The 19,091-nt window shown below is 37.2% G+C and overlaps 1 protein-coding gene across 1 annotated transcript in view; it reads left to right on the forward strand.

Annotated features, from left to right (window-relative positions):
* PDXDC1 (pyridoxal dependent decarboxylase domain containing 1) overlaps positions 1-19,091 on the forward strand; it is a 52,384-nt gene that overhangs the window by 16,977 nt on the left and 16,316 nt on the right. Inside the window, exons 6-18 of the mRNA XM_050967724.1 lie at positions 2,996-3,185; positions 5,108-5,176; positions 6,062-6,140; positions 7,094-7,178; positions 8,012-8,060; positions 8,162-8,263; positions 8,478-8,603; positions 10,756-10,806; positions 13,409-13,472; positions 13,890-13,978; positions 16,356-16,461; positions 17,561-17,732; positions 18,464-18,576. Of these exons, the coding sequence (XP_050823681.1) occupies positions 2,996-3,185; positions 5,108-5,176; positions 6,062-6,140; positions 7,094-7,178; positions 8,012-8,060; positions 8,162-8,263; positions 8,478-8,603; positions 10,756-10,806; positions 13,409-13,472; positions 13,890-13,978; positions 16,356-16,461; positions 17,561-17,732; positions 18,464-18,576 (1,295 nt within the window). The remainder of the gene's footprint in view (positions 1-2,995; positions 3,186-5,107; positions 5,177-6,061; positions 6,141-7,093; positions 7,179-8,011; positions 8,061-8,161; positions 8,264-8,477; positions 8,604-10,755; positions 10,807-13,408; positions 13,473-13,889; positions 13,979-16,355; positions 16,462-17,560; positions 17,733-18,463; positions 18,577-19,091) is intronic.

Genomic DNA, 19,091 nt, shown 5'->3' on the forward strand with positions numbered 1-19,091 from the left:
GTATGCAGTGGATGGTCACTGAAAACTGATAACTGGTCTCTGTCCTGATAAGATTATAGTGTAGAATGCTGACAAAGACAAATGGTACAACAAAGCGGATTTACACAGAGGTGTGATTAGCCATGAGTGTCTGCAAACTGAGTTTTAAAGTATTCAGTACTATAAAAGCCAAGGCAGAAAGGGGAGGGGAAATTAATGATACTCAGGGCTTTTATATGAACATACACCAAGAATCTGAAGGGAGCTTTAACTTAAAACAAATGTAGTCAGGAACTGTTTCACTTTAATATCACAACGTTTCTTTAAGTTTGGGGGGCTCCTGGTGGGAATCTTAGTCTTATGTGAAAAGGATATATTGTCCATTAGATGTCTCAATATCAAATCCATTTGAGCCTTCCTATAGTAGGAAGGAATGAGGCACGGGCTTTTTATTGAATTAACCGATGAAGAGATAAAGGAAATAACTAAAACTGACCCAGCCAGAGAGCTGTTAAAGTTACAAATTATCCCCACCTATAGTTGATAAATGAAGGCTTGTTTTAGCTGCGTACAGTGACAAATGGACCTTCTGTAGAGCCAATATAATCAGCATTCTCTAGTTGATAGAATATAAGATGAATGAATGTCTGTATTTAGCTATTTAGTAAACTCTTGTGTGACTTTAAAAGTTTTTGAAATCTTACATGTATATGAGGCTAGGTTTCATGACTCAAAGAGGAGATGCAGATGGGTTAAGCAGAAATCCATCTATTTGACAGTTTATGTAGTGATGGTCCTAATACCCAGTCTTAGAGGAGCAGTTGGTCTCATTCTGACACCTAATATGCACGTTAGCTGTGATTTTACATCAAGCGTGAATACCTTCTGGACCTTGGAACAAGTGTGTAGGGTAAAATGAGTGGTATATTTGGTTTTACAACTTCATTTATATGATATATCCCAAAGAGTCTATGAATAATTTTTAATATGTTTCTAAAAGTACATTTAGCTTACCTTTATAGTTCAGCTCCAAAAATGTTTCATGGCTACCATAAAGCATGATGGAATGTCACTCATTAGGAGTCATTTGGGTAATTTATGATGAGGCTGGATGCTACAGAATTTAAAAAATTTAAGCTGAGGGATGGACTGAGTGACTCTTAAGTTATTCAGGATTATTGATATACATATTGGACGTAAATGATATAGCAAAACTCCAACTTCCTTGTCACTTAATAAATCCTGACCTGTACTACTCTTCCTCTTGTTGTCCCTTCATTTTAGTTAGGTGGCTGTATTTCTTTACACTGGAACTGTCATACCTTTATTAGATACCTAATTCCACTATTGTCTCTCCTTAGCTTTTAAACATTAGTGTGCATATCACTGCTGAAGCTGAAATCCTTCGTTCAGAGAGATAAAAACAAATTAACTGCTAGTACAGATTTGTAGTCCAACTTCCTAGGCAGTAGACATGGCAGTGTACTAAATAAACTGCACTAAATGGCAGTCTGTTTGTTTGTATTTCAAGGAGTGTTAAAATAGGACATGAGTAACGTTGGGTATTATGGATTTGTTTGCTAGTGGCTTCATACTAAAGTTTGCAAGATCCTGTCCATGTTTAACTCTATTTAAAAAAAAAAATCTATTTCACTCTGATTTTACAATATTGTGCTTTGAAACTGCATCCTCCTCACTGACTCCTGTGATTCTTACAGATGTGAGCCATACTCACTTGCTGAGGTATTTTTATAATGGAATTTTTTAAAAGTGTGAAATCTTTCCTGTTCCTCAAATGTTTCCATCTACATTTTATGATTTGATGGCTTCACTCAGTGCATATAAATCTGAGAAAATATCTTTGCCAACTTTGAGGATTTTAAAGAGTGATTTTCTTGCCCAAGTCCCCTCATCAGGGGCAGCAAGCCGCGGGGGGTGAGCTACTGGTCACTGTGAGGGTAGCAGTCAGGCAGCCTTTAGCGTCGTGTCTGCGGGAGGTCTGCTGGTCCCGCGGTTTCAGTGGCGGGTATGACGAAGGCACGAGACCAGCAGATCACCTGCAGACATGCCGCCAAATCCATGGGACCGGCGGACCTCCCGCAGAAACGCCACCGAAGGCTGCCTGACTGCCGTGCTTGGGGCGGCGAAGAACATAGAGCCGCCCCTGCCCCTCATCTACTTTGTTCTAACTGCAAATAGAAATAGAATGTAAAGTAAGCTTTCATAGTTACTAATCTCTATCTGTGCCAACATAGTTTACTGTGCTCTCCCTTATCTTAGTAAATAGTTTTTTTTTCTTTTTTCCTTTACCCTCTCTTTAGCCTTCCAAAGGTCACTTCCACTATTTGTGTCAGAACCATGATCCACTGAATATTTCTTCATAATCTTTGTCTCCTGGAGTCACAAACTCCTATGATATAATAACGTGTCTCTGGACTGGATGAGGGAGATCAGATTAAAACCTTATAAAACTAGAATTAACGATTTACCCTTCATCTGATTTCTATCTTGGCTTTGTTTTTATTTGTAATGTTCTGGGGTTGGATAGAGCTTCTAATTTAATGAAGAGCCAGAACATACTAACATATAACAGCACTTAGATACTTTTGTTTCAGATGCTATTTAAACCAATAAATGTAATATAGCAGACACAAAGCAGAAGGTCTACACTACAGCAGGGATCAACGGCTGTCAATTTAGTGGGTCTAGTAAACACCCGCCAAATCAATTGTAGATCACTCTCCAGTCAATCCCTGTACTCTACTCCCGACAAGAAGAATAAGGTAAGTCGACAGGAGATTGTCTCCCTTCGACCCCCCACGATGTAGACCCTGCGGTAACTCAACCTAAGGTAGGTCAACTCCAGCTACATTATTCACATAGCTGGAGTTGTGTAGCATAGGTCGACTTACTGTGGTACTGTAGACATAGCCTGAGACAGAAAGCACTTTTATAACTGCTCAGTATTTACGCACACTAACTAAACTGGGACTGTTTCTGTTGGTTTGTCTTACAGGTACGAAAATGGGTCAGCTTATTACCATGAAGATGATCGTGAAGGTCTCTTAAAAGTCTGTAGGCTTGTCATTCACTCTTGCTATGAAGACTACACAGTAGAAGGATTCAATGTATTATATAATAAGCAGCCCGTTATATACATTAGTTCTGCAGCCAGAACAGGCTTGGGCCAAACTCTCTGCAGTCAAGTAAGTAGTTTTAGTGTAAAGTTTTGAGTCTTTGCTGCATATAGAAACTTACAGGTATCATCATGCCTAGTGGCATCCTAGCTAGATTTTGAGAATGGATCTAGAGGTTCACAGGTAGAAACTGGTATGTTGCAGAAGCAGCGCATTTTTTGTGTGGGTTGTTGCGGGTGAGTAATGGGTGGGCGGAGGATTGCTTTTCCATCCCTGTTGTAACTAGAAGGTCCTTCATTTATCTCCATTCTGGAGCATCCACTGCTGACCTCTCATTGGGGCTTTACTCAGTTTGCCAGTGATACTCTGTCAACCAGAGAGGATCTTTTTGAGCAAAGTGAGGTTCTCTGACTCTCAGGCCGCTGAACATGCTGTGTCTGCAACAGTGCTATTTGTGCATTCACACATCATCCTGGTATCTGAGCTTCTTCTGAGTTGTTAAATAACAGAAATACCCTTCTACCTCTCTTGCTTCCCGGCTTGTCAAAGATATAGCGTTTCTAGAATTTTTTTTAAAAAGTTTGTGTGTGTATGCGCACACTGAACTTAAGTTTTCTTGTACTGTCCTAATGGTCCAAATTTTTTTTTAGTTATTTTAGTTTTTTAAGCGCAATTTCCTTGATACTTCTACATTTTATCTTTTAACCAAAATTAGTAACAACTGATAAATAAACAATGAAAATCACAAATAAGGTTGTCCTGAAGCCAGCCAAAGAAGGAGGAGAAACCATGCCCTGAAGCCAACCAAAAAATCTGCAAAAACAATAATATAAAACATAACCTTACAGTTTGTAAGACTGTTCTATCAATTATAAGATTCCAAAGCAATTCCAAAACATAAAAAAGAACATAAACATATTGGGAATAAATTAAAATAGCCCAGAATGGAGCTATAGGGTTCTAGTTTACAATATTCATCTGGACAGCAAGATAATATTTTCTGATTGCACACAATTTGTATATTCCAGCAGTGATGATGTGAGAGTTGTAGACAGGAATTTTCTGAACTTTTCATATGAAACAATTGCATCTGGTATCTTTTTTTAAGGATGATTGTTCCTGGTTTCATGTAGACATTTCAGTATAAAAATAATTTTCTTTTTCATGACAAGCTTCTTGTTTGAAATGGTATTATCACTAAAGAATTACTGAAAGATGTCTCAATTTACTGTTGAACTTTACTTTTTCCTAAGAATATTTTTCTGCATCCAAGTTCTTCGAAAAAATTAATCTCACTGAATTTTACTTGGAATTGTGAGCTTGTAGATAGGTCCTGAATAAGAGAAATTGTGATTTTTAAATTTAATCTTTGAAAAAAGGCCAACATTATATACAACAGCATGTTGTAAAAATATATGCAATATATTGCATAAATTGTATGAAAATTTCTTGTCTTAACTCTCTCTACTATGCAACAATTTGCATAAATGAATATATATATAATATACACTTTCAATAGGCCTATTTATATGCTTAAATGTTTGCTGGATTAAGGCCAAAGTGCTCTGGACTGGGCAGGATTGAGTCCACTGTGAGCAGCCTCATTTCCTTTGTGAAGATTAGTGTTTTATCTGTGCCCACTTGTAGTGCAGTCTTGCAGACAAGATACAAACTCTGAAAAATGTCCAGGTTTGACTTATTGTCTACTTCCCCTTACTCATGTTAAAAGCTAAACTGTTATTTTACAACTTTTGTTACTTTACTGCGATCTCACTCTTTTTTCCTTTTCTCCACTCTTAGTCTAATCATAAGTTCTAGCAGAAAACTCATTTTTTAAATGCAAGGAAAATCACTGGTAGCAGAGCCTCTGTCACTATGTGTTTGCATCTTTCAATGTCTTTTTTTGATTCCTCCTTGTAGTTCTGTGAACAGTTTAAATAAGTAACATAAATCATGTGTGAGTTGTTCAAATGCCATCTTTCTCATTGCAGCTTGGGTTGCCCCTTTCATGCATGTGCCGTGTGCCTTGTAACACCATGTTTGGATCCCAACATCAGATGGTAAGTTTAGGGAATTGTCTTTTTAAACTGACCTTTTCTTTTTGTTTTGCAGAACACTTATTAAGGAATGATTTGAGAATGTTGTTAGGAAAAAGTGGTGAATATTTGACTTTTTCATCCTCTGAGCTTTCTCGATGTAGATGTAACAGAACATTGGCTGTTAATTGGCCTTAATCTCTTAAAAGTAATCAAATCAGAAATACATGTAGCACTTGTATCCTGAACTCTGTACTTATTATCTGCAGTGTGTATTTTGGTGCAGTCATTAAGGGCTTTCTAGTTTGAGTCTCTGGAAATATGTAGACCCTGAAGGTAAATTTTTAAAGGAAAATTTTAGGCTTGAACACTAAACTTTTTTGTTGCTGTGTCTGACATTATGATGAATGATTAAACTTTTCCCTGTGTTTTAATAGTCCATGGAAGTTTGTGTTACAAAAGCCTGATTTTTAGAGTTGAAAGATGAACCCTAAGTAGACCAGGACCCAATATAACGCCCATTGAAGGCAATAGAAAGACATTCTGAGCTTGTAGAGCATTGGGAAGTACTGTTGAGTCCATGCTTCTTAAGAGGAAGACTATACATTAAATAGGTTTCTTCAGTAGAATTATGTCCAATGTAAATTCAAAACTCTGAATTTTAAAAGCACCTACTTTATCTGTGTGTTTATGGTGTTTTTGACCTTTTTTGTCTTTGGGGCTATGTGGAAATGGGGAAATTGAAAACTCAGACAAGAAGGTATTAAGAATTTTATCAGTGGATTAGCTTTTAAAATGTCAGGATACTATCCTGTGCTACTTTTAGAACCCCAATTTTGCAGTTCAATAGGAACATATTATGTACTGTCTGTCTAATGCAGTGTTTATATATTTTCTTATTGGTGACAGGATGTTGCTTTATTGGACAGACTAATTAAAGATGATATTAACTCTGGAAAGCTGCCACTATTACTAGTGGCGAATGCTGGTAAGTATCCTGAGCAGATAGTAGTAAAACAGTATCCTAGAAAAAATAAGTATTTATTTTTTAGAACTTGGAATTGTAGATAATATTGATGACTTGTGTTGTAGATCTGTTCCTTGATACAGCATATCATAGTGACTGCATAATATTTAGCTGTCCAAGAGGTTATTTAAAGGAGTGACTTAGGACCAGATTGTACAACATTATTAACACTCATGAGAACTTACTCATAAAAGTAGTTCTATTTATGTCAGCGGGCGTCTTGCATGACTTAAGGCTCCACAGTTTGTTCTTTAGTGAGCACAGCTTAGCTTTTGAAAAATGGGATTCTAAAGCTGACCAAAAACCTCTCTATGGTGTTGTACATGCTATTAACATAAAAAATTAACTTTCTCTGAATGAATAATTGAGCAAACGTTTCAATTCTTTAGTGATGAAAGTTTTGTTTTTTTGGTAAGTGGAGGTGGGAAGAAAGTGCTGTGCTTGCTTTTTCCCTTTAAAAATAATAAGGGTTTTCTTTATTTTGGCAGAGGTCATTCTTTGATGAATTAGGTGTATTGAACTTTTTTTAAATAGAAATGGCTGAGTTTCTGAATGCTTATGACATCTAGTCTCCCAAGTACTTTTAATTAAATAGATAAGAAAACACAGAGCTTTAAATACTATGAATAAAAATCACATTCTCAGTCAATCAAGTTGAACTTCTATGGTATCCAATGTCATAACTTCACTAGTGCTCTCTGCACTTCATGAGTCCGTTCAAAATAAGACCTGAATTTCTAATGAAAAGAAAAAAGACACCAAATATTCCCCCCCCCCCCCACAGGTGACCTTTTAAACAGTATTTGGGGTTATTTATTCATGTAGAGCTAGAGTTGAATGCACAATCAACGTTTATATGTTTGCTGAATTACACATTTGATATTTAAAGTGACTTTTGTTTCCTTTCAATTCAGGTACACCAGGAGCAGGTCATACAGACAAGATTGGGCGACTGAAAGAACTTTGTGAGCAGTATAACATATGGCTACATGTAGAAGGGTACAGAACTTGAGACTTCTTTCTGTGTAATCATAGTCACTAATGAAACTTCTGATAATGGTGCAACTTGTAATTCCATAGCTAACATACTCTAATGTCCACAGCTGTTTTGCCATTATTAAATGTTTCATATGCCAACATAAATTTGCCACTCTACAAAATATAAGAGCCCTGCAGATGTCACTTTTTGTTGTAAAAGGTTATTCATGTATATGTAATTACTGAGCATGGAGTCAGTGAGCAACCTGCCCTTGCTTTGAAGTGCTTGGAATCTAAATGATACAAGACACAAGGTAACAGTTAATAGGGATTATTGAAGAGGCGAAGGGAGGCTGGAGTGCTTGAAGAGATGAAATTTAGAGGACATATGGTGGCTAAGGAAACTGGTGCAATAGGCAGCATGATTGAGAACAGGAGTAACAGAATAAGTAGTGTTAATAGAGGAGCCCCTGCTTTTAGCCTGTGAGCCCTCCAAGCAGAGCTTGTTACCTATTTGGCCCTGAGCTACCACTGTACACAGTTGTGTACCATACAGTTATGACATGCTGTGAATTATTGACAGAATGCTACTGATGAAGTATGATTAGCACAGGACGGATTAATATCTCTAAAAAGTTGGACTGATATCTAGACTAAAATGAAATTTTAGTTTGTCTGAATTCTGGACTATTAAATTGCAATCTTTACTTTATGTGCAATAAAAATACATGAACAAAAATGACTTCCCTTTTATACAACTGCATGAAATATTTAAAATGAAGATTAAAATGCTACCTTGTAGTTGAAGAAAAGCTGTAAATAATTAATTTAGCTAAGACTGTTTTCCTTTCCAGAGTGAATTTGGCAACTTTGGCTTTAGGTTATGTCTCCTCTTCAGTACTGGTATGTACTGGTGTGTCATAAGTATAATACTCTAGACTTTAAAGTTGTTACATAATTAAAATCTGGGTGGCCCATAGTAAACTTGAATGTTTCCTCTTTAGGCTGCAACAAAATGTGACAGCATGACTCTTACTCTGGGTTCCTGGTTGGGTCTCCCAGCAGTACCTGCAGTGACACTCTACAGACATGAGGATCCTTCTTTGGTAGCTTTTTTTAATGAACATTTAGATACTAGAGACTTTAAACTGCAACCATGACATGATCCTTGTTCCTTTATAGATGCCTAAATAAACAATAAGTTGCAAAAGATCCTTCTGTTAATGTTGTGACATATTTTTGCGCTTTCATAGCGTTAGAATGAATCAGATTGTGTTGACATTTGAGTTATTCAGTGACAGTATTCTTTCTTGCCTTTAGTCCTTAGCTGCAGGCCTGACATCAAGTCAGCCAGTAGAGAAACTCCGTGCTCTGCCCCTGTGGCTATCCTTGCAGTACCTGGGACATGATGGGATTGTAGAGAGAATAAAGCGTGCATCTCAGCTGGTAAGAAGTAGTTCGTCTTCAAATGATGTGCTAACTTTTGCTTTTCTGAGTGTGGGCAGGGGGCTCTTGTTAAGGATCTTTTTACCATCTTACTTGAATAAGTTCATTCTCCAGAGAGAGAGTTAGTTTAAATGGCAGTATCTGGTTTGGTTACTGTCATCTGGGCATCAATAGCACTATATAAATACTCATCTCTTTATTTAAGATCACTTTGATAACCATTTTAAAGTAAATCTTTGAATATGATGAAGCATCTCAAAAACAGGTGCAGCGGATCTGAAATAAAGTGAGAATTGTTGCCAAGTATGTTGAAGGTGTCATGTTAGTGCATACTGTACTAAGACCAGCCATGTTGACAGCTACAGTATTGGCACTTCTTTTTAGGCTATATCCTCTTTACGGGGAGGAAGGGAAATTAGGAATTGCAAAGTGAAATCCTAGTGGATACAGGTCACGGGTAGTGTTTACTCTGACTAGCTACATCAAGGTAAAAAACCCAGGTGAGGAATATAGGGGTAGACCTTGACAAGATACACTGAGATAAAAACTAACCGTGTCCTGTCTCCACTAGGATTTTGCATTGAGATAGCTATCTCAAGGTAAAAAACACCACTCTTTGCAGTGGGGCATTGCTTTAATATGCCCACTAGAAAAGGACCAGATAGGCGTTTATAGGTTTTACATTTTTGTTATTTTTGGACATTGTTTAAGAAGCAGTTGTTAGTTATCAAAACTGTTTAAAGGAATCTCAAGATGTAGTGGGATCCTTTCATGCTGAAAACTTACACCAAAAATATGGAATCAAATCAGATTTTTAAAATTAATTGTAAAGTTTACTTTCAAGGCAGCTCTTGAGTATCTTTACTTTTAAAGGAAGGATGGCCTTTTGTTTTATGCACTGGATTGGGACTTAAAAGGGTCAGTGCCTGGCAATGCCACAGACTTCCTGTGTGACCTTAGGCAAGTCACTTAATCTCTGTGCCTCTATACCCCATCAGTAGATGAAGATAATTATTCCTTTCCCCCATCCTTTGTCTTTTCTATTTAGAATGTATGCTGCTCAGGGTATAGAATGTCTCTTACTATGTATTTGTACAGAGCCTAGCACAATGGGGGTGTGTAGGCTTACTGTAATGCAAATAATAAGTAGTAATTTACAAATCACTGAGACAGGGGGTTCCAAATGGAAGTACTGAGGGTTTCTTAAATGCCAGTGGCAAGAACTGATTGCAAGTTTATAGCTCTTCAGTGAAAACGCAGATAAGCACCACTCAGAGCCTGCCTCACCCTGTCCCAAGCCCCAACCCCCTGCCCCATCCCATACCCAAACTCTGCTGCTGCTGGGGAAGGGGAGGTGTCTGCTCCCTCCACCCCAGCACAAGCACAAGCAGGGGTCCCAGGCCACATGCCCGCTGCCTGCCCCTTCCCTCCCTCCAGCACTGGCTGGGGTCCCACAAAGTTGGCCGCGTGCCCCCTAAGCACCAGTGGGGGACCCGAAGCCTGCCCCCTCACTCTCCCCCCAGCATCGGGGCTACCCTTTCCGAGCACCCATGGCAATCCCAGACAGCCCCTCCCACAGATTTTAGTCAGGGGTATATAGTAAGTCACGGACAGGTCACTGGCCATGAATTTTGATTTACTGCCCGTGACCTGTCTGTGACTTTTACTAAAAATACCCGTGACTACACATAGCCTTAACTATAACCAGTTCATTACTATAATCTTCCTTCACATAGAAGCTAATTCTTCTCAGGTTTTTGATGCCCAGTTGAAGTTAATAGGAGCTGTATACATGTACCCAAGGGCTGACTGTTGGCCACAGGTGCTAATCTATCCTATTAGTATGTGGGAATTTATACATCCACAGTCTTTTGAACGGACTAAATAAAATGTAAATTTTATCTACAAAGCTTTAGGTGTATTACATATATGCACATGTTTGAGTCCTACAATAAACTATTTTCCTAAATAATATACTGTTAATATTCCATGATAGTGGTAATATTAATTATACAGAGATTCTTGTTTGTAGCATCCTAAATTTAAACTTTGTAAATGTAAGCTCACACTTATGGATGTTGAGTTAGTGTTTCTGTCCATGAACAGTAATTTTAAACCAAAAAATCTTTGTTTTTTATCCTTTGTTCTTTAGAGTCAGAGATTGCTGGAAAACTTGAAGAACATGGATTTCATTAAAACTTCGGTACAACCCGCCTTTAGTACTTGGAGTAGTTTAGCAACTGGTGGTTATTAAATATCAATTTTTTTGTGAAACAAATTACCTTAAAAAAATGTGATCCTACCCATACCTGCAGCAGTGGTATCATTCTGACTACGGAAATTACCCCTTAAAGTGTCAATGGAATTATATAAATTTATTTGCATATAGCAGGACTTGGTCCCTAGATTGTATTCCTTGTCCCATTGCTGTTTCTCTCTCTCTCTCTCTGCACACTCAAGCTGTGGATATAATGCTCAGAGGCTGCCTCTATGTTGCTGAGAAGCACCCAATATACTAAAACTTTCCATATTCTTTTATGGTGCACTTTTTTATATTTGAAATTCATTCTTGACTATGGATTTAGCAGCACCCCGGCCAGATGTTGATATAGTGTGGGTATTCTTACATCTGTAGACAAAGTAGTTGTCCTGCTGTTGAGTGTGTTATGATACAGGATTGTGATGTTTGTTTAAAAAAAAAATGGGAAAACACTGCTCTTAACTGAACACTCTAGTTTTTAAATGAGTTATGTCTAATGCAGCTGCTTCTAATCCAGTTTCAGTCGAAAAGATGCCCTATTCAACAGATATTTTTATTGATCTGACCCTTGTGTATTAGAATAACTACTATATTTGTGCTAGTTTTCATGGAAAACAAATGACCACAGATCATTGCAAGTGACAAAGTAATTTTTTTTGTGAAAATAATCTTTTCGAACTCATGAGTTATGGAGATCCACTGTAGCCATTCCACCTTCCCACTATATATGTTCTTGATGTCTTCTACTTATGTCACTGAACAGCTCACTTACCTATTCAGAGAGATTTATGCAAGAAACTTTGTTCATAGAGCACTAAGGAAAATTAAAGCTATTTAAAAAATAAAAAAATTACTGTCTGCGAATATATTCACATTTTTCACTTTATAGTGCCCAAAATTCAGTTGTATGTAACTGAAATAGAATAAAATCCCTTTTTCTGTGCAGGGTAGTTTATGCAAACATAGCAAAGTATATATTGAGAATGTAAGAGTGGTTATACTGTGGGGGGATAGCTCAGTCGTTTGAGCTTTGGCCTGCTAAACCCAGGGTTGTGAGCTCAATCCTTGAGGGGGGAACTGGGGTAAATATCTGTCTGGGGATTGGTCCTGCTTTGAGCAGGGGCTTGGACTAGGTGACCTCCTGAGGTCCCTTCCTACCCTGATATTCTATGATTCCAACTAGCCCAGTAACCTGTGGACAATGCCAGATGCATTCAGAGGGAATGAACAGAACAGGGCAATTATCAAGTAATCCATCCCTTGTCATTTAGTCCCAGCATCTGGTAGTCAGAGGCTCAGGGGCATCCAGAGCTTGGGGTTGCATCCCTGACCATCTTAGCTAATAGCCATTGATGGACCTGTCCTTCATGAACTTATCTAGTTCTTTTTTTTGAACCTGGTCAGACTTTTGGGCTTCACAACATCCCCTGGCATCGAGTACCACAGCTTGATCATATTGTGTGTAGTACACCTCTACCCCGATATAACGCTGTCCTTGGGAGCCAAAAAATCTTACTGCGTTATAGGTGAAACCGCATTGTATCGAACTTGCTTTGATCCACCAGAGTGTGCAGCCCTGCGCCCCCTCGCCTCCCGGGAGCGCTGCTTTACCGCGTTATATCCAAATTTGTGTTATATCAGGTCGCGTTATATCAGGGTAGAGGTGTATTCCTTTTTGTTTGTTTTAAACCTGCTGCCTATTAATTTCATTGGTGATTCATGATTCTTGTGTTGTGTGAAGGGGTAAATAACACTTTCACTTTCTCCACACCATTTATGATTTTACAGATCTGTCACATCCCGCCCCTCAGTTAACTTTTTCAAGCTGAATCGTCTGTTTTTAATTTCTCCTCATATGGAAGCTGTTCCATACCCCTAATCATTTTTCTTGCCCTTCTCTGTACCTTTTCCATTTCTACATATCTTTTTTGAGATGGGGCAACCCGAACTGCATGCTGTATTCAAGGTCTGGGTGTCCCATGGATTTATATAGTGGCATATATACTGTCTTTTATAATCTATCCCTTTCCTAATCGTTCCTAATATTCTGCTTTTTTGACTGCTGCTGTATGTTCAATGGAAGTTTTCAGAGAACTATCCACAATGACTTCAAGATCTTTCTTGAGTGGTAACAGCTAATTCAGCTTCCATCATTTTGTATATAGAGTTGGGATTATGTTTTCCTGTGTGCATTACTTTGCACTTATCAACACTGAATTTCATCTGCATTTTGTTACCCAATTTTGTGAGATCCCTTTGTAACTCTTTGCAGTCTGCTTTGGACTTAACTGTCTTGAGTCATTTTGTATTGTCTGCAAACTTTGCCACCTCACTGTTTACCTCTTTTTCCAGATCATTTTCACAAAGTTTTATGATGAGCTAATTTTTTGTTAGTACTGAGTCAAAACATTACGGAACCTAGAACATTGTTAATACTGACAAAACCAAATGATGTGGTGGTCTCTAATGTCAGTTTTGTACCTACAACAATAAAGCTGTTTTAAGTGTTTTCATAACAACACAGATTTTTTAATTCCATTTTTAGGTTGAAGATGAACTTAGCTCTCCTGTAGTGGTATTCAAGTTTTCCCCAGAACTTCCAAACATAGGTGTGTAATTTATAGACAAAACATGATGGTTTCGGATCTATTAATTCAATAAGCTAGTTGTATTAGGTACATTACATTGTGCACTTTTTCTAATTAGTCTGAACATAAAACAAGTTTTGTTTATATAGTAGTGGTTAGAACCACCTCATAAATTGTATTCTTGTTGCAAAATTCCATTGCATTGAGACAATGGAAGGTGATTACAAATTGTTGGAATAAATACATTTCAATGCTATAATTGCTTTTGGAATGACATCTTTTTAAATCCCATGTTTGCCCTTTTGAGGTCAAATAGAGTTTAATTTTCCTAAATTTCATAAACAACATTTTAATGAAATTTTGTCTCAAAAAATTGCTTTTTGCTTTAGTTAAATAAATGAAACTTTGTCTCTGCAATTTTTGTCTCTTTGGGTTCAGATCAGATGCTACATGCTGGACCGGCATCTATAATTCAGCCCCCTATAACCAGCAATGAGAGACACATTTGTGACACCTTCAATCAGTGGGTAAGATTTAATGTTGATTTCTCTTAAGAACTAAAATGGATGTTCTGTAAAACAGAGGAGGACTGAGTGCCTCAGAGAATTATATAACCTAGAACAAACTAGGTCAGTAGTGACAGTTGCCACAAAATGGCTATTTGGTATCCTAGGTGAAATCAGCCTGGAGAGTTTTGGGGATTAAAAAAGATGGTTTTAGTCTGAAGCACTGGCAACCCAGTGTCTTCCATATGTTTTAAGGTACAAAATAATTATGCTGAATTTTAAACCCTGATGAAAACATTGATTCTCTTAACTCTTGCATACCTCAAGAGGTGTGTGTTTCGTTTCTTTAGGCCACTGAGATTAAATGAATTTAGTTTTTCCTCAGGCATTTAAAAAAAAAAAAAAGCAGATCTGAGTTATGTTGCTTTCACTTTACAACAGTTATGTATCCATTTTAAGTTGGTACTTTCAGGAGGTGAGGGATGTCTTGTATTAGGGATTCCAGTATCCTAGGAGAGGAGTGAGTGTCACCTCCCTCTTGCCACAAAAACTTGTCTAGGTTTCTACTGCTCAGAAGTGGAGTAAGCTAAAATTTAAGGTGTTAAACTGCTTACTAGTAATTTTGACACATCAAGAACTACAGCAAGATCTACTGATTTACTTTTGACATCCATTTGAAATGTCAGTTTCCACTCAATCTTAGAAACTTCGTATCTACTTCCCTACTCCAGTCTAGGTTTATGAATCTTTTTACTATACAAGCACTAGAGGAAGGGGGAAGCAAGACTACCGAGTGTCAGGACCTTCTTTCCCTACCCAAAACAACTTCCTTATCCATGCTTTGCCTTGTATGAAATCCATGTGTGCCTCCTTTTTTTTCCCTCACGTTCAGAGTGGGAGCAACGGTTGCATTATGTGTTAAGAAAATGCATCTCTAATTGCATAAAATATGCATACTCTAATTAATAATTATTTGAACTGTTATACATTCTCAACCTGTTTGGGACCCCAATAACAAAGGCAGCCCTAGATTCTGTTAGGGATCTAATGAAATGGAACACATGCAGGGGGACTTCGTTCAGGAACCTTTCCACCTGTTACTTTTTTCCTTCCACCTCTATGTACTCATGACCTCCATTGGCCACTGCCCACCTGCAGTTGTTTCCCTAACCTATTTGAGGCTTTGAGCCACCTGGAAATCTAGTTGGACTAGAAAGTCAAGAGGCGGAACTAAAACACAACTTTCCAAGCTGGAAAACATGATAGCTGGGAAACACAACAGCAGGAAGGAGAAATTATGCTGCATGTTTCCGTCACACTTCCCTGTAACACGTAATCCCACTGATTGATGACAGCATGTAGCATTAATGTGGGTTGAACAGGGGCTGACCTTCCTTTTGAATTTTTCATAACCCATTTATGCTCAGAGTCAAGAGTGGCATGAAATTCAACTTAGAGATCCTTGGCAAACACACATTCTTCAAAATAAAAACAATAGAAAGTACTTCTGGCATGAATTGGCAGAAATTTTGTGATTTTGCAACTGATTTTATGAATGAAGGATTTGGGTATCTTCAGAAAAGAGACCTTGCCATTATAAATAACAGTGAATCTTAGTTGTATTAAATTAAGTATTAATTTAAGTTGGTAGTGCCAACTTAAAAATTACACAGTTTTATCTACTATTGTTACAAATAAAGACCAAAAATGATGACAGATAGTTCTCTGTTTTATTTGATGCATTTACTTAATCAGCCCTTGTTAGTGTAAAATTTTCGCAGAGCAACAGGGGAAGAGAAACTTTTTACAACCATTTAAAAAAAAATCACAAAAATTGGCAAATGGACTGAATGGCAGCAAAAGTATCTGAACTATTTTTAATTTTTTTTTAAACTGAGTAGATTTCTGGTTGATAGCCTCCCTTTATATACTGCAATTTCAGTATTTTTCTCTAGCTGCTACTAGTAGAACTCCTACTAAAATGCACTTTTAAACAAACAAGTGCATGATTTCGTTTTTAAACTAATTATTTTGGAAGTAAACATATTCCTGCTTTATGGGAGAGGAGGTAACCATCTTGCAATAACCACTGAAAAAATTACACATTTTGTGGTTTGCTTAGAAATTTGTGAAGTAGGTTTTCATTTTGTTAATATAAGTGTGCAACTTTTGTTTGCTTTTATAGGCGGTGCTATGAGCTTGTTCACAGCTAAAATTTTACTATGCTTTAGGGAATAATGAATAGTTAACTTTTAAGAAGCAAAGAGAGAGAAACCTTACTAGGGACAATTTAACAGATAAATGGTTTGTTGAAACTATGGGAACAGTCTAATGCAAGTTGGCAATAATGAGAAATTAATGCTCAATAAATTCCTCTAATTTTGCCTTGTCCCTTCAGCTAGGTGAACAGTTGGCACAGTTAGTGCCTGCCAGTGGAGTTGATGTGGTAGAACTAGAAGATGAAGGCACATGTGTACGTTTTAGCCCATTAATGACTTCTGCAGGTAAATGAGTCACTTAATTTAGCCACTTCCATAGATATTTCATCCTGAGGTGAAAAAAATTGGAATTTGCTATTTAAAATTGTAAATATCCTGCATGTGTAAAACATCTGTATGTTTAAATCTGTTCTCCTTGGGTTTGCTTTTTTCCTTACTTTTATATTGAGAGGATGTTTTAACAGTACAAAAACAACTTCAATATTCTATTGTGCCTTGGTAGCAGTTACGTTAGAAGTAGCTGAATTTCCCGTAGCTTTGTCATCTTGTATAATATTAAGTTGCACCACATCTGTAAAACCTTTTACTTTATACTGTCTGCATTTACTGGTGAGAACAAGGTATGAAGCTGAGTAATGTTCCTGTCTAATACTGTCAGAATACAGAAACATTGAAGATGAAATATCCTTGCCTTTCCCTCTCTCATCTACTTACAGAATGAAGAAAGAATTTGGCCTGCTTATTCAGATGATTAGACACAGGAACTAAGCCCATGTTTAGAATATAATAGACTAATTGGAAGAAGAAAATAGTATCCATTAAACCTTGGTTATTTTTATTAGTATTGTAAAGAAAACTCTTTTCCCTCTCTCTTCAAGAAGAGGGTGTAGGCCCTGAAGTTACAGAGAGATGGAGGTAGCTACTGGGAAGAACTTTGAAATTAGAAATTAAACGACAGAACAAGGGATTCCAGTTTAATGAGTAGTTGGTGATACTGAACTTTGTAATTAAAGCTGAAGCTGATCTTTTTTGTAGCCTTTTGGCTGTAGAGAGAGGGATTTCCTGTTGCTAACTACCATTATTACTTTAGAATATCAGAAAATCAGTTTCTTGGTATTACAGTTAGCTTATTTTTTTCTCCTTAATATTTGACTCCAGCCATTTTGATGTGTTAAGTGTTTTCAGCGAATGGCAAGCTGAAGAAAAACAGCCTTCAGCATACAGATTAAGATAATTCAGTAATGTTCAAAAATCGTGTTTAGGATTGGCTTGTAAAGTGGGTTATCTATAAATATAGGGTAACCACGGCACTTGTCTTACCGTATCTAAAATATGAAAACTCTGTCAGTTCAGTAATTCACATGCTAATTCATTAGCTCTTCAGTTTTAGGAACGGAAGTACAAGATGTAGATCAGTTGGTGGACTGCTTGAAAATGAAGATACCAATACTGACATGCACACTGCAGCTAAGAGAGGAATTTGAGCAAGAAGTGAAAAGAACAGTAGGCTTGTCATATATTGAAGACCTCAGCTGGCCAGGACTAGGTGTTGTAAGGTAAGTGTTAGGTAGCTCCAGACATGACATTGTTTGAGCTTTACTTCAAGAGATATTTGGATAGACAGTACCTTCAGCAGAGAGAATAAGTGCCCTCTTCACTAGTGATCCTTTGGACCAGCAAAATCTGGCTTATGGCACAGCTGCAATTTTCTTAACTGACTTGTGAATAAACTTCCCTTTCTTAAGAGGATGTCTGAATTTTGTGAAATTACTTAGAGAGTTTGGAACTTCCTAGAAGTTAAAGACCTAGTTTGCCAAAATAATTGAGTTAACAAGTAGAATTTAAGCAGCCTCATGGATCATTTGTAGTAAACGTTAATGTACCTGTGTACCTTATGTATTTAGCCTACCACTGCAGTCAGTTTATCTTTAATCAGTAGTAGAACTTATTTGTCTCTTTTGGCAAATACAGTGCTGCTCATATATTGGAGATCATTATCATTAAGGTTTCTATGTGATCAGGAAGAGCTGAGCCATTATCAATACAATACTTCCAAAAAGCTATTAAGATATCTTTCTGTATCCAAAAATGCTTTTCCTTCAACTGTAAACGTTACCAAATTTTCTTCAACTTGGTTGGTCGCTATCACTATTCAAACTTTACACACTACGCAAGTTTACAGGTACGTGTAGGTAAATTGTTGAAAGATGTTAGAAGTGCAGATTTGTTCTGTTATGTTTGTATTGTAAAATAAAATGGTTTGCTGTCCTCTGGCTTGATTTTAAAGGTATAACAGTGATAGGAAGAATGATGACAAACAAGAGGAAGAAGCAGAGAAAATTAACACTGGACTTTTGAAAAAATTAAATGAACTGGAATCGGATCTCACTTTTTCTTTGGGTAATTATCACTGTTGATAATATCAGTTCTGTAAATAATCAGGTTAATGCCCTCAATTCTTTCTTCCCCAAACTGTATTATAAATCTCACTACAAGACATATATCCATGTATTATTAAAAAGTTCTGTCTGCTTCTACGTTAAACATTAGATGTGTTTCTACAAATATTGTTTCTCTGATCTTGCTTCCTTCCCCACTGCTTGTTTCAGTTGAGAGGCCTACTAGAAAGCAGTAGTGTTGCTTGTCAGCAACAGCGTCAGCAGAGTACACCTATTGTTCCCAGAGAACTCACCAAACCTCAAGCATGATTATACTAAACTGAGAAGTGTTTTCATCCTAGAAAACCCAAATGTTATATTGCTCATATTGGCAAAGTTCTGACATATTTTGTTTTTGAGAGGGCGGCAGAAGAATGTTTTCTTTGTGACTTAATTGGGAAAATTCAAAAATTTTCTGTTAGTTTAGGAACAGCGAAGAACATTTCTTAATGCAGTGTTTACCGGTTGTCCCCCAAC

The sequence above is a fragment of the Gopherus flavomarginatus genome, chromosome 9 (assembly GCF_025201925.1).
Source record: "Gopherus flavomarginatus isolate rGopFla2 chromosome 9, rGopFla2.mat.asm, whole genome shotgun sequence".
NCBI classification, from domain to species: domain Eukaryota; kingdom Metazoa; phylum Chordata; order Testudines; family Testudinidae; genus Gopherus; species Gopherus flavomarginatus.